We start from the raw sequence: 15,486 nt of genomic DNA, 5'->3' as shown, positions 1-15,486 counted from the left end.
GCATGTCAGTACTGTTTCACTAAGGCCAGTGAGGTTGTAAAGTCTTCTACCAGATGGGGATTTAGCCCATTATATATGGTCCTATAAACAAAATAAAAATGCTATGCCTTGAGAGAAGAACATTCTGTATATAATTTTAGGAGTCAGCAAGTAATGCCATCAGAGACTGAAGACAAAGAGCAATGTGGGTGGACAAAAATATAGGAGATCAACATCACAAGCAATTATTTGACAGAAGTTATTTACCCATTTTACAGTCGAATGTGTATTGTTCTAAAGGACTTAAATAACTTAGTCACATGTTACCTTGCTGACATGCTGACAAAAGGCAGGAACTGCAATCATCTGACTCAGAAAGTTTAGATATGCTGCAACCAATGCCATGACACCACAACGATTAAACATCGGCAGATTATCCTCGTTGATGATGGCAAGGTCCTGAAATACAAAGGACAGCATTATACTCTCCAAAGTTAATAGGCTGTTCTGAATATATGGAAGTCAAAATTATTATTAGTAACACTAGCTGACATATGACAACTATCTGGTATTACTTAGAATTTAATACCTCTCATCTTAAAATCTCAGTCTTTTAGCTCACCCCTGTATCAGGTATATACTGATCTGAAGTTAGAGAGCTTGGAGGATTCAACCCCTACGAAGAGAAATAAATCTACTGAACTCAAACTTCTGTTTCTCAGAAAGAGAGTACAGGTTAATGACTGGCAGTCTCTTGTCCTTACCACCTGCTCATCACAACTTTTTTTTAGGAAGAAAGTATTTTAATAATTAAAATCGCTCTTGTGAATCACAGATACAGTACCATAAAGAAAATTATTTAATGCTTATTAGCATTTCTATGTTTATTTAGATTGTATTATTTTTGTTCTAATAAAACACATGACATTTTTATCAAGTAAGGATTTGGTTCAGTGACATATTTTAAAATTAAGATTGCGCTCTGCATTTCAGAGGTTTCATAATGCAGGTCCACATTAGGGAATAAGGCTAATGACAGAGAGTGAACTGGGAATACAGGATGCAATTTCATCAAATTTCCATGGCCCATGCAAGCACTGTTTTTTTGAATGCTTAAATTTCAACACAAATAAACCTACTAAGTTACATAGTTTCACTGAGGACTGTATATAAGTATGAATAATGTTTGATCCTGTAAAGGAAATGTTAAAGTATAAAGCTTGTCAACACACTGATAGAATTTTACTCTAAGATAAGATTAATTAGCTTATTTTGAAAAATATTTCCAACCAACAGTCCATACATTTTATATGGAACACTAATGCAAGATTACAGATTATAAAATCACCTTGTCAATCTGATAATGAATATATCAGTGATTCTAGGGAGTATTTCAACAAATTTTCACATGTGCATATTTCCTGAAGAGAAAATGCTGTAGAAGTTTGTAACAAATCTGATTAGCTGAAGCTTCCTTATTAATAAGTGTTATGTATAAAGTGCACTCCTTAATGGATCAATCCAATTAGGACTGAATGGTGCGATTTCCCATTTTACGATCGATATGGAAATAGAAAAAGTTACCCACTTCTCCAGTAACAAATATAAATTGTCAATCAATGAACTCAACACCAATTCAGACTCATACCTGCAAAGCGATAGCTAATCGAATGAGGTCAATAACCACTTCTTCATTAGCTAGTTCAATTGTGATCAGAGCTAGAGATGTAAACAGCAGTTCAAAGTTTTTTTGGACATTGTCTTCTTCTTTACAGCCTAAGTAGATGTGTCTGTACAACTGCTGACCATGCTATAAAAGACAAAAGAAGTAAAATGAGTATTAGAACCACAGAATAATTTAGGTTAGAAAGGATATTTAAAGGTTCTCTAGTCTAACTCCCTACTCCAAGCAGAGTCAACTTTGATGTTAGATCATTTTAGAGAATTAAAAAAAAAAAAAAAATTATATACATGTATACACATACAAACAAGTCCACGGTTAATCAAGAAGACCACTAGTGAACTACTGTAATAGCAACTTCTGTATAAAGACAGTACTGTCCCATTTTATGTAGAAATGTACACATGGGGAAGACGATACAGAGAACTGCATATAAAAACTGCACCATGTATCAGACACTGGCATCTGTTTGCTGTTGAAATACTCAGAAAGAAAACTGTCCGTTTACGAAAAGGAGAGAACAAAAAGTGGATCTTGAAACATTCTCAAGAACGTTCAAGTAACTGAGGAGCTTCAAGGGTACTGCTTGAGATGACATCAAATGTGTTTGTTAAGCAAGTCTTAAAAAGTGAATTGAGGAAAAAAATTCTATTATTTCAACACAAAAAAATGAAAACACAGAAAGGTGCATCAGGAAGCAGGTTTTGTGTGAAATGTATGACTCAGTGCACCCCACCATTCTTAATCTGCAGAGGATACAGGTCTGTATCAGTTGACACAGTTAATTTTCAAGATATAAGGATTGATGCTTTATCTCTGGACGTATTAGTTCAGCCTTAAAAGGAGAAAGAAAACTCATTTTTAACATCTGTTTTTCAAGCAGGACGTATTTACTTAAGAAATAATGAAGATGCTGCTTCTTATTAGACCTTATAAGGTCATCTTATTACTTCTAAAATCAAAGATATAGTTGTTCAAATATATATTTAGAAAAGATGGATACAGAGCTATTAGCAAAGCATAGAAGCTTCTATGAAATAAGCACAGTAAGGGTTAGCTGTTTAAAGAAACAGTATATTTGGAAAAGTAATGAAATTATTCATCCCACTGATAAAGAATTGCACCTAGATATGAAAATAAATTATTATGCGAATTTTCACAACACATAGTATCTTTCTAGAAGACTGTGAAATGCAAGTTCATTTCCCTTTAAAGAATTGACAGAAATAAACCTCCTGGCTTTGAGAAGGTAGACTGAGATACACAATTGCCTTAGGATCCCCATCTAACATCAACCAAGCCGTGACGGTCATTCAGACCTTAATGGAATTCTGGAGGTCCTTCCCCCCTCTCCTTTGACAACGCAAGAAATCCATGAGGAGCAAGGCTGCCAACATAGACATCTGCTCTAGGTGAGTAACATTAGGTTTATGATACGCACCTGAAACAGTATCACAGATAATTATCGAATTACTTCATTACACAGAGTTAATACATCTTTTTAGAAGAGTCTGTAATCTCTTCTGGGCCTGAGAAGAGTCTCTTTTCCTCTCCTGCCCTCTTTTTCAGAGGAGGCTGTTAACAATTCAAATATTTAGTTTGACAATAAAAATTTTAATCTAGCAAAATCAGTAAATACAACTTACCTAAGATTTAAAGTAGTTTGGATATTAAATTGATTAAAATTTAATTCAGTTTTTACAAAGATACATTACTAATAATTGCCAAAGTTGGGAGTATTCTTTACATTTGTGTTATTCCAGTATTAACCAAAACAGGTATAAATATACGGCAAGGAATAGAAACTCTACCAACTTAGCAAGAACATGTATCTTGCAATGTTACTTGAAACTTGCACAACTCTATTTTGCATAGTATAGTATATGTAGTATTTTTGCCTCTGGACAAGTTAAACTGCAATTCTTCTGATTTTTATAATTATAATATTAATTGAAGTCAACACCCTGAAGACACTAATTTTTTTATTTCACAGCTAAAAGAAAACAAAACAGCATGGAATAGCTGTGAGAAATGAATATATTTTTTCAGGCAGATAACAGTGATAAATGTTCTAAAGCCTGCTTGAGCTGACCTCACTAATTTTTTTTACAAACATACGTACACAGTTTAACTATAGTCAGGAATAACAGAACATACTAATAACTACGTGCATTTTTTTCCACATAGAAAATAAGGTCTTCATTATAAAGAAGTAATTTCACCCCACATAAGCACTATCTAAAAAATAAAAATCTCACTTTCTTTAAAACAAAACATACTCAGAAGCCAAAGAACACAATGTCCTGTAAAAACAACCTTGTAAGAAGGTTCGTTTTTAATTCAACGTTAACTTTCCTTGGCATCTTTACTTAAGACATAAGACACAAGTTCCTGTACCAAGACTTTTAAAAAAAGATTCTTAAATAAAAGATTATCTGCAAATACAACAACAGAGAAGCCATACAAATGAAAAACTACTACTGATCATAAATGAAGTGCTGCATAGGCATCTAACTCTAAGTAGGTCTTTTCAGAATCATGGGGGTTTTCCCTGAAGATATAAATGAAAATTTTATTCCATGGAACCATCTCTTGAATACCTAGAGCGCTGAAGTCAATGTTACCTGAAATCAAGTCATTTGATAGTGATCTTTGCAACTTGTTGCAAAAACACAGTTGTAGAAGAAAAACAAAGCAACTGGTTCACTTACTTTATCTTCTCTCTAAATAGAAAAGTTAGCTGTTTCATTCTATTACCTTTTTCATGAAGCTCACGTCTTGCCTTGAAATTTTGTCTCGTTTTATCTTCAGATCAGAAACATCTGGTATTATTCTACAAAGCAAACAAAAATGTCATTTTAGCAAAAAGCAGTTGAAAAGGAAGAGGATGTGAAATATATGAACTATTCAAACAAATCCTGAAGCAATTTCCATTTTAATTATATCCATGTTTAACAACGATATTCAAATTTCAGTCGAAGAGGAAGAACCATAAGCAGAATTATGACAGCCACGTATTTTTTTCTCTATTTAAAATACCATATTGTGTCTTACACAGTTGATCTAGCAGATACTTGGCATGGTTATTTAAGGTATCATGCACTGAGGTTTACCTGTAAAACTCTTGCCATCGAGAAATGACACTGAGCACCGTGCCTTTATTAAAAAAGTACATCAACATTTCGTATTAGGAAAATATTTAAAAATCAACAGTACTCATCATTCTGGTACTAAACTAGAATTCAAAGTACGCCAAAGCAAACAAAAAGAATTACCGTATCCCTCGGAGCTTTGCTCTGTTGTCGTGTCGATCAATCAGATTATGCAGGATTTCCAACACCAGCTGCCTGAGCTCCGAGTCTTCCATGAGGGAAGGAGACAACAGCGGGTCCAGAAACGGGGGAGGAAGCGCATTCGTGATCGTTGTTGCTTTGTATCCCGAAGTCACCTGTTCATCGTTGCAAGTAAAATTAACGTGTCATTATTGCATCGTAAGAATTACTCGCAGCTGTCGCTCACTTTTTAGTGGGCATGCTTTGGCATCCGAAAAGTGGATTCGAATTGAAGTATTGTATTAGTTCTGTAAATTCTAAGCTCATTATGAATTTGGAAGCTCAATTTGAATTTGGATTTTCATGCTTCTGTTCAAATGAATCCCCTCACCTTTTTTGAAGTGTTATTTCTCAGGATCCTTCCTCTACCGACAAACCCGAAAGAAAATAAAGGTAACATTTACGGAAGTTTTTCGGAAAAATGGCCTATGAAAAGTTGCAGGGCATAAGATGAAGATGGTAACAATTCCAATAGAGACTTTTTAACTTCAGGAATTGTTCTTTTGCACTATTATTTTTTGTAAAGAACACATGATGTACAGTGCTCAGTTCAGTACACAGAACAGGCAGGGTTCAGCAGTTTCTAGCTCATTATTATGTGTGCAGACTACACTTTATACACCATAGTAAAAGCTTTGCTCTGAACACAAATTCCTTCCCACATTTCTTCCACAATTTTTATCAATCTCTGAGTAATTCATTAAGCATCAAAACATTCACTTCCACATCTTTGTGCCATGATGGGATTTTACTTCTATTCTAAAAGAGGATCCAAAACAAAAATAAGTGTCAAGAATGTTAAATTCCTTCCACATGCACAAGTTAAATCCCTTAAAGCATACTTACAGGCTATGCAGCACCCCAAATAATTACAGTTCTTACCAACTTCAATGGAAAAGTCTTAAGACAGCAAAATGAATACTGTCAGGAACAGTTCAGGCATAGCTGAGTCTATAATTAACAAAGACAATGTGCAAAATGATCCCCTGAGGTCCTTTCTAACATGTTTGCTGTCCTTAAATTGCAACTGCGAATGCTCAGCTCTTCTTCAAGCCAGAAACTAGGATTTCACATTCTGACTAGCAAGGAACGGTTTCAGTGATTTGCCTGACACCACATACAAATTTCATTTCAAAGCAGGACAGAAACTCATTTTCCAGGAAGGCATTCTACTGCTTTAGTCATGAAATCATTCTTTATGCTATTTCCTGTGCTTCAGTCACTGAACAGTTTTCAGCTTCTGCAACAAAACAGGCCAGGATTCTACAGGCAAGAGCCTCCTTTATGACCTACCTCTGATTCGTACCATGAGGATGTATCTCCAGAAAAAACTCTTTGAATGTTTACAGTTGACAAATGTATTTGTGACAAAATATTTAATTATACCTTACCAGAAACTTGGGAATAACTACAAATGAAAGAACAATGGTGCCTGAGGCTCTAAGGGCTGGGAGGTAAGCCTCCATTCCTATGGTTTTAAAAATATTAGCTGTTCTACTAATTTTTTTGGTCTGGGAGACAAAAGTGGTTTCACTTTGATGTTGTCAGCATTGCCAGCAGAACTAGTCAACTCAACATACTCTTTGATGTCCTTTTGAATCTGCAGATCCAGTGATAACTGATATTCACTGAAGTGCTCTAAGAGATGGAGGAACATCTCTTGAGCTGCTTGTAGCGTACGTTAGGAAAACACAGTCACAATTTTACCCAGTTGAAATGCAGATCTATGTAATATGATGGTATGTTTAATTTCATAATACACAGTTGTAATACTATACTTATACGTATAAAATTATAAATAAAGTGATACATTGTGTGGTTATATACTGAACACAGAAGGCTTACCATAAGTAAAGATCTCAATAACATGATTTGAATCCTCCTAGTTCCCAAATCTCTACAATTGGAAAAAAGTTGAAAGTCAGTTTCTCTGCATGTCTTCAAAATATTATTCTACTCCAGACATCATTGTAACAACACTTTTTTTGACAAGTGAATACAGCAGTCTTGGAAGGGATGCTGGAGGACCACAAAGAAAGGGCAAATATCTCCAACAGAGGCGTAATAAGTAAATATTTTTGAAAATGACGTTTATAGGAACGCTTAAAAACCAAAGCACATAAAACTGAAATAACAGTGAATTATATATACATGAAGCAGATCTAAATCTTCACATTTCTTTCAAAATTCTTTTTGTATCTGAGATGCTCAACCGCTACATGCTTGACTTAATTTTCACAAGCATCAGCACTCAGAATTTCTTCTGAATTAAAATGTGATTGAGTCATTTAAGAAAGCAGGATACTTCTTGTTTACGTCAGGCCCCAAATATTTGAGACCGAAAAAAAGTTATCTGCAACATCAGCAAGAAAACTGGCAGAACCCTCAGTTCTCAGATCACAGGAAGGTACAGGGAACACCACTCAGCCTGTTCTTCATCTCTTCTCATTTTGCACCTGCTGGTACTAAAAGAACTTAAATACCCATTGGTATATAGTCACATATGCACTGTTGTAGCAAGATCTTGCACGATAAAAGTGCACTTGGAATAAATTGCTCCATTTAAGGAGACTCTTTCAAGAAAGTAATAAAGGTACAAACCCTTTTGTTCACCATATAGTGTAAGGAAAGAGAAAACCTCTTCACACAAGATGGCCCCTACATAACTATGGAAACTTCCAGCTGCACAGGCTGTAATTCTGGCTACATCCAGGTGGCAGTGTCATCCAAATGTCTTGTGTAGCACAGAGTAATTTTCAGGTAAGTAACACAAGACTGTATCAGCAGGCAGAATGTCTGCTTTATTCAGAATGACATATGCACATCATACTAACATACTACTCAGTCCCATGTTTACGAAGAATCCCATAAAGGAAAATTGTAGAGATAAAAACCAAATGCCGCTCCACAACTGGTATTTCAAGTACAGAACTCTAAATGGATCCATGTTTCCTTCTTAATGAGCAATAACTGCCTGCACAGATGGATTTCTATCGTCCATGGAACACTACTGCCCGTACTGAAGGGACACAATACTACATGAAAAGTTACTAAGTCAAGAGAATGACAATGACTTCCTACTTAAACTAGCAGGGGAGATCACACATACCTGGTACAAAGTATCCATAGACACCTGGAAATAGCTGCGACCTTTTCAGTGACCTTCCCCATATTGAGGAAAATCAGCCTTTAAACATAATTATTCATGCTACAGGGAAAAGTTATTACTTCAGAGGATGGCAGCTTTTTAATTATGGGTTTATTACAGGAGTCTGCCCACCTATAGCTGTTTCCTATTTCTAAACAAATAAGCAAAATCTAAACCAAAAAAAATTCACTGCAATTTCTGCAGTTTATTTCTTAATCTGAAGTTAGCTTGTACAGAATGAAGAAAAAACAAAAGAAGATATATAAATTATGCAGCTATTTGAAAAAATGTAGTCATAATTCAACTTCCCTCATTCACAAAACCACATATAACAAGTTACAAAATCAACCACCATTAAGTAGATAATTTCAGAAACATTTGTACAGATGTGGAGAGAATAAAATCAATATTTTCTAATCGGTAACGTCTTAGGAGACTGATTTCGTACTGCTGACACTGTACCTGCCTTGATTCTGCATGGTATTTAATACAGCCCCTAATGACTGAGAATTTGCATTTCACTTTTAATTTTTTTTTAAACTTTTTAATTTATCAAGATTCTAAAATCTAAATGTTTAATTGGAAATTAAAAAAATTTAGGATATACAAACCCAAGGTGACTGGTATCCAGTGACTGTGAAGTCCCGAAAACAGGTACTTTTCCCATAATGAACATCATAATCTCTGACCTCTGGTAATCTGGGAGATTGCTTCCAAAAAATCCTAAATAAAATGGAACAAAACCACAGAAGGAAAGAGATATAGGTCCCTTCTCGTTATAATAAAAGCCTTATAAATACAAGGAACACATTTACAAGGTCAAAATAGATGAAGAATCATAGAATCATTTCATTTGGAAGAGACCCTCAGGATCAGCGAGTCCAACCATAACCGAACTCTAGCACTAAACCACGTCCCTAAGAACCTTGTCTAAATGCCTTTTAAACACCTCCAAGAATAAAACCATGATTTGTTTTAGGGCATAATACTCTCATGTTCATCTCTGCTGAATGGCTTTAGAGAGTCTTTTCATGACACCCACTTTCTTCTTTGTATCCTAAAATTTCCTAATTTTATCCTCCTTTAAATGTTAAATATGTGGCATCTGTTAATTTGTAACTACTGAGGACCGAGAAGTGTTTTTCATGGAATAGAGTGTTGTCACTTTTGCCTGTTCTTAAATCATCACTAAATATTACTGGTCTGCAAACAGAAATCTCAGAGCTACACAAGCATGATGTGACTATTACTTAGAGGCTGCTGGGACAAGCAGCTCCGGTGCTGGCACGAGGGGCAGGATGAGCCCCATGACTGGGGTTGGACTGTACGGTGCTTGGAGCTGGCGACGGCACAGTTCAGAAAAAGCAAAATAAAAGTGGATGCTGTTGCGAGAGTCTACTATCGACCATCCAGCCAGGACGACACCACCGATGAATTGTTCTTCAAGGAAGAACTGCCCTTGTTTTTACAGGCAATTTTAACTTTCCAGACATCAACTGGAAATATCACATAGCAGACAGAAGGACGTTTCTGAAGCACGTTGAAGATAACTCTTGGTGTAGGTACTAAAGGAGCCAACTAGGAAAGGTACCCTCCTACATTTGTTGTCTGTAAACAGAGAGGAACTCACGTGTCAAGTGGTGATTGGTGGCTACCTTGGTCACAGTGACCACAAAGTAGTTGAGTTTTAAATCGTTGGAAACAGAAGAAAAACTGCCAGCAAAATTTCAGCCCTGGAAATGGGGAAAGCACATTTCAGCTGCTGAAGGAGTGAGTTAGTAAGGTCACCTGGGAATCTGCTTTTGAAGGTATTGGGATCCATGAATGCAGGTCACGTTTTCAGAGTCATTTATTAAGAGCGCTAGAGCAGGCCGTTTCTAAAGTGTCAGAAGTCAAGCAAGCAGGGCAGAAGGCCGGCTTGGCTCAGCAGGGACCTGCTTCTAGAACTTAGGCAGAAAATAAAAGTGTATGGACATTACAAGGAAGGACAGGCAACTCAGGACTACAGAGATGCTGTTTGCCACTGTAGGGAGAAAATTTGTGTGGCCAAAGCTCAGTTAGAATTCAAACTGGCCGGCACTGTGAAGGACAAGAAAAAGGGCTTTTTAATATATGTTAACAGCAAAAGGAGGATCAGTGATAACATTGGTCCTTCACTTGATGAGGACATTTACCTCACAAATAGGGACAAAGTAAAGACATATAATGCTTTATTCACCTCTATCTTCAACACCGACGATGGGCCCTGAGACCCCCGGAGTCCTGTGTTGGAAGACATGACTGGGGAGATGATCAAGTCTCAGCTGACTCTGAACTTGATCAAGACTTGTTGCTCCAGCTGGATGCACATAAGTCTATATGGGGTCTGATGGGACTCATCCCAGGCTACTGCAATAGCTGGCCAACGTCATCACAGGATCTCTCCATTATTTTTCGATGGTCTTGGGAGTCTGAAGAGGTCGCAGTTGACTGGAAGGTGATTGTTCCACTCTACACCACACTGGTGCAGCCCCACCTAAAGTAGTCTGTGCAGTTTTGGGCGCCTCAACATAAGAAGGCCATGAAAGTATGAGAGTGTGTCCAGAGGAAGGCGACTGAGATGGTGAAAGGCCTCAAGGGCAAGACTTAGGATGAGTATCTGAGGTCACTCAGCTTGTTCAGCTTGGAGAAGAGATGGCTGAGGGGTGACAGTCTACAGCTTCCACACGGGGGGCAGCGGATGAGGAGGTGCTGATCTCCTCTCTCTGGTGACCAGCGACAGGACACAAAGAAATGGAAGGAAGCTGCATCAGGGGAAGTTCAGATTGGACATAAGGAAAAGGTTCTTCAATGAGAGGGTGGTCGGTCACCAGAACAGGCTCCCCAGGGAAGTGGTCACACCACCAAGCCTGTCAGAGTTCAAGGATGTCTAGACAACAGTCTTAGTCAGATGGCTTAGTTTTAGGCAGTCCTGCCAGGAGCCAGGCACAATGATCCTTGTGGGTCCCTTCCAACTTGAGATATCCTATCCTATTGCTGTGCACTAGTATAAATGTAGCTTTGATAGAATGAAGCTTTACTTTAAAAGGTTGAGTTGTGGGCTCTTTAGAGTTTTTTTGAAGGGTGGGAATTAACATCTTAACTTGGAGTTTTACTGTAACAGGGAGAAATAATCTATTTCATATTTGCTACTGCTCTAGAAAGCTTCAAGGCACAAGTAAAGGTACAGACTAGTGAATGATATTTAAGTTACATTCCCCCTTATTCTTTAAGTAAAGGAATACACATCGTAAATGCACAGTAATATATATTGCTACCATAAAGAGAAAATCTGAAAAAAGGGGAGAGGCTATTGTAATTAAATCACTTACAGAAATTTCAGAATTGTGTTTTAAAAGTGCTTCAGTTAAGTCACGGTAGCACAACTGGCCATTAGGTGTCATTGTTGCTGCTATGTTTTTAATATTGGCTTCTCCACATATCCAAGTAGTACTGACTAAAACATATTACCGTATATGATTGCTTGCAATATGATTTTCATAAAAGGACTAATATTAGATCTGTACCAAAGGTACAGAATGAAGTCTGTATTTCAAAGGTCATATAATAATACAATCGACAAATTTATTGTAACTCCACCAGCATTTTTAATTTTCATGGAGGTTCTTGGCTATCTGCTCAGCAGACAATTAAAAGAACAGTCTTTCAGAAGTCAAATCTGTAGAATGAGCCTGAGATGTAACAAGTACAATCAGAGACACCACACTTGCCATTACTCCTTTTTGATTCAAGCTGTTTTCATACCATTTCATTGAGGAAGGGGGAGAAGGGGAGGAATCTTAAGTGAGCCTATGTTACTGTCACTACTCACCAATTGTTTGAATAATAGCATTCTGGACAATCCTCTCATCGCTCTCCTTGGAGCTTGTGCTGAAAGTGGCACTTCCCGCTGAACTGCGTCTGTCACCCAACTCAAAGTCAACACTGATGCGCAAGTGCTTCAACAAGGTATTAAAAACCTCCAGAACTGTTGGGCCTGGAAAGAACACATAACAATGATTGCACCTGCCAAGGGGAAGATGCCTTAAGAAAGCTGTTTCAATTCCTTTTCAGAAGAAATCAGATTAAGCTGACAAGAACAAGTGAAACACACTGTTTGAAGGATATGGCCTCAGGACAAACTTTTGAAATGTGCCTGCTCTCTGATATTTCAGAAATTATTTTGGAATCAGGAAATGCAGTCAGATACATACGTGTAATCCATTACTATTAATTTGTACAGCATATGGCTGGGACAGAGTTAACTTGCTTCTCAGCAGCCTGGGCGGTGCTGTGCTTCGGATTTCTGACTAAAATAGTGTTGACAACACGTCAGTGTTTCAGCTGTCACTGAAGCGTTAGCAAGTGTCAAGGCTTTTTCTTTTTCCTACTCTGTCCCTACAGAGAGTAGGCTGGAGTATGCAAGAAACTGGGAGGAAACACAGACTGGGACAGCTGACCCAGTGACCAAAGAGATATTCCATGCTGTATCATGTCATGCTCAGCAACAAAAGGAAAGGAAGAAGAAGGGGAGCATTTGTTCATATGGCATTTGTCTTCCCAAGTAACCGTTATGCATGTTGAGGTCCTGCTTTCCAAGAAGCAGCGAAACATCTGCTTGTCAAAGGAAGTACTGAATAAATTCCTCTGCCTTCCTTGTGCACACAGCTTTCACTTCATTCATTAAACTGTCTTTATCCTGAACCGTGAGACTTCTCACCTTCTACCTTCTCCCTATCCTGTGGGAAAGGGAAGTGAACAAATGGCTGTCAGTTGGAGTCAACCCACCACATAAGTTTTGCATAGAATATATAAGTGATGGCTGAAATTAAGCATCAATAATGGGTTAGACTGCAGGTCTTGCACCTGAATTTCAGTTATTTCAAAATCTGCTACTAAAATCCAGTTCTATATATTAAATCAAATACCGAGCTCTTGCCATAGTACAGCAAGACTTCACCAATCTGTGCGAGTAAGTGGGTCTTGTATAAAGGACAGGCTCAGACTGAAGTTAATGAAGCAAAGCAATAATGTTTCACCAGGAGACTAAAGAAAAACAACAGCAGAGCACATGTGTACACACCTTCGTAACTACTCTTATTTCAAGGAACTACACTACCTTAAGTGACATAATTCAACTTATTTCAGCTGCTTCACAGTTACTAAGGTAAAAATTCTCAAAGGCCATCCTACTCTTGACTCCCATATTACCACTCATCTCACAGCAGCTGTATCACAAACTGACAGTGCTCTTGATGTTTTTTAGAGTCACACACAGATTTTTTTGGACTTTGTGACAGAAATTTCTGCCTCTTCACAAGGCTCTAAAAATACATCTACTCATTTTTTCAATGCAAAGGATTATAAAACAGTCAAACTACCAAGTAAGTACATTTGAGTAATAGTAAACCAAGGAACATTTCAAGCATTTTATCAGCACAAAGGAGACAAAATTAATAAATACAGAACCTTCTCAAAACATATTCTTTCATTGAGTCTGAAAACAAAGCAAAAATGAGCACCACCTTTCAATTCTATCCTTTGATCTGATGCCTTTAAGTTAAGAAGACTTACCTATTGAACCTTTAGCTGCTATTGCAACTGCTTCCAAAAGAACCTGAATAATGCCAGCACGAACTCGTGGTGAGTCCCTTTTGCGAACATCAAGGTGTCCAAGAATTTCTTGTATTACATGATGGGAATATTGTGCCTATTAAAAACCAAACAGAATGAAAAGCTTCATCTGTGACTTTAATAAGAATAAACTCATGCACCATTCATACACAGTCAAGACCATGTTCCTACTCTAAAATATTCTGACTCATAAATTCATCTAAAGTTCAATCAATTAATGATTAAATACAGATTAAAAAAAACCTACTATGACAGATGAAGCCACATGGGTCCATCCAGCCCAGTATACAAAAGTCGACAGTATTAAAATATCCAGGAACATCAACAAGAACAGAGGAAGTGTGAAGCGGTACCTCATTCAGCAAACCATACAAAAAAGTGCCACTGATATAAACGCTGAGAAAACTCAACTTTCTTCCGCAAACCTGGAATTTTACGACTTTATCTTTTAGGTGTCTGTGCTTGACACAAACCAAGAATCAGACTTAGATTGTGTTTACAACAGACAATAGAGGTTGTCCACTAGTAAAAAAATCAATTAACACAATATGGTTCTGTGTTAAGTTGGTTTCCTGGGTTGTAGAAACAGAACAGCTGTATTGGCACAGAGAAATGACCACATTAAGAGAGATTTATTTATCAAGCACAATGTTAGATCAGTATGGCTATCCTTGTCCTTGTTCTGCAGCTTTCTGAAGGGCTTTCCATTGAGTTTTCCTTAATATCTTTTTTTCTTCTAGAAATGTACAGTAATCGAAAGTAAATCAGATAACTTCTGATCACAAACCACAATTAGGTTATTATTTGAAAGGTTTAAAGACTAAAGCTAACAAGTTACAGAAAGGGACCTTTTGGATTCTTTGACTTCATCGAATGTCTATTGCTGTTGTGATGAGGTGAGAATTTAAACCTGTCTCATATGCTCGAAACAAGTATATGAGGGAAAAAAAAAAACCTGGAGAAAATCCTACCTGTATAGAATACATGATGATTTTGAAGCAGGAAACAGCAAATTCATTGGGATCCCATAGTCTGTGATGGTCTAAATGCCTGTAACCAAAAATTAAGAGATCTGAAATAATTACATTCCACAGATACAATAAATGGCACCTTGCAGTTTTTTTCATGATTCAACTCAAAGGGATTATTTCCTTACACAAAACTTCTAAACAATCACTTATTAACTAGGTGAGAAAACTAGAACTTCAGAAAAGCATCTGTTTTCAAAGTTTAGGATGTGATCACAATTCTTTTGGCTGTAACATAAATTTCTGATCCTCTAGTTTCAGGAATTTAAGGAACATTTATACCAAAGCTATACAGTGAAGAATATACTGTTTCCATACAAAGTGCATGCATAAAAACAGCTGTGACATTATATGCTTGTTTACATGAACGAGACACACTAAACAGGATGGTTATATAGTAATACCTTGACGAACTTCTACTTTAAATAAGATAAAGAATTTGTTTTGAATCAGGAGCTACAAAATAATTATGGCTGAATGTTACATCCAGAATGGAGACTCTAAGAACTATTTTCATTTTCACAGTGGTTTCATGAATAATATATATGAAAAACGAAAGAGAGCTACTCTTTGTGTATATACTCCGTTATCACTCTGAAGCAGTTCAACATTTTCTGTAAGAAATATTAAAAGAGAAGCAGAAAGATAAGTCTACCAGTTCCTATT

The 15,486-nt window shown here is 36.9% G+C and overlaps 1 protein-coding gene across 3 annotated transcripts in view; it reads right to left on the bottom strand.

The window, feature by feature from the left end:
• EFR3A (EFR3 homolog A) overlaps positions 1-15,486 on the bottom strand; it is an 84,387-nt gene that overhangs the window by 16,828 nt on the left and 52,073 nt on the right. For all 3 annotated transcript variants that reach the window (XM_065629134.1, XM_065629136.1, XM_065629135.1), the window contains 9 exons: positions 14,764-14,842; positions 13,733-13,868; positions 11,991-12,155; positions 8,752-8,863; positions 6,838-6,889; positions 4,936-5,108; positions 4,418-4,493; positions 1,628-1,789; positions 307-438 (listed from right to left, as the gene is read on the bottom strand). In XM_065629134.1, coding sequence (XP_065485206.1) covers positions 307-438; positions 1,628-1,789; positions 4,418-4,493; positions 4,936-5,108; positions 6,838-6,889; positions 8,752-8,863; positions 11,991-12,155; positions 13,733-13,868; positions 14,764-14,842 — 1,087 coding nt within the window. The remainder of the gene's footprint in view (positions 1-306; positions 439-1,627; positions 1,790-4,417; positions 4,494-4,935; positions 5,109-6,837; positions 6,890-8,751; positions 8,864-11,990; positions 12,156-13,732; positions 13,869-14,763; positions 14,843-15,486) is intronic.

This window comes from Caloenas nicobarica, chromosome 2 (genome assembly GCF_036013445.1).
Source record: "Caloenas nicobarica isolate bCalNic1 chromosome 2, bCalNic1.hap1, whole genome shotgun sequence".
NCBI classification, from domain to species: domain Eukaryota; kingdom Metazoa; phylum Chordata; class Aves; order Columbiformes; family Columbidae; genus Caloenas; species Caloenas nicobarica.
The sequence above is the reverse complement of the archived record's forward strand: the minus strand, read 5'-3'. Positions and strand labels throughout refer to the sequence as shown.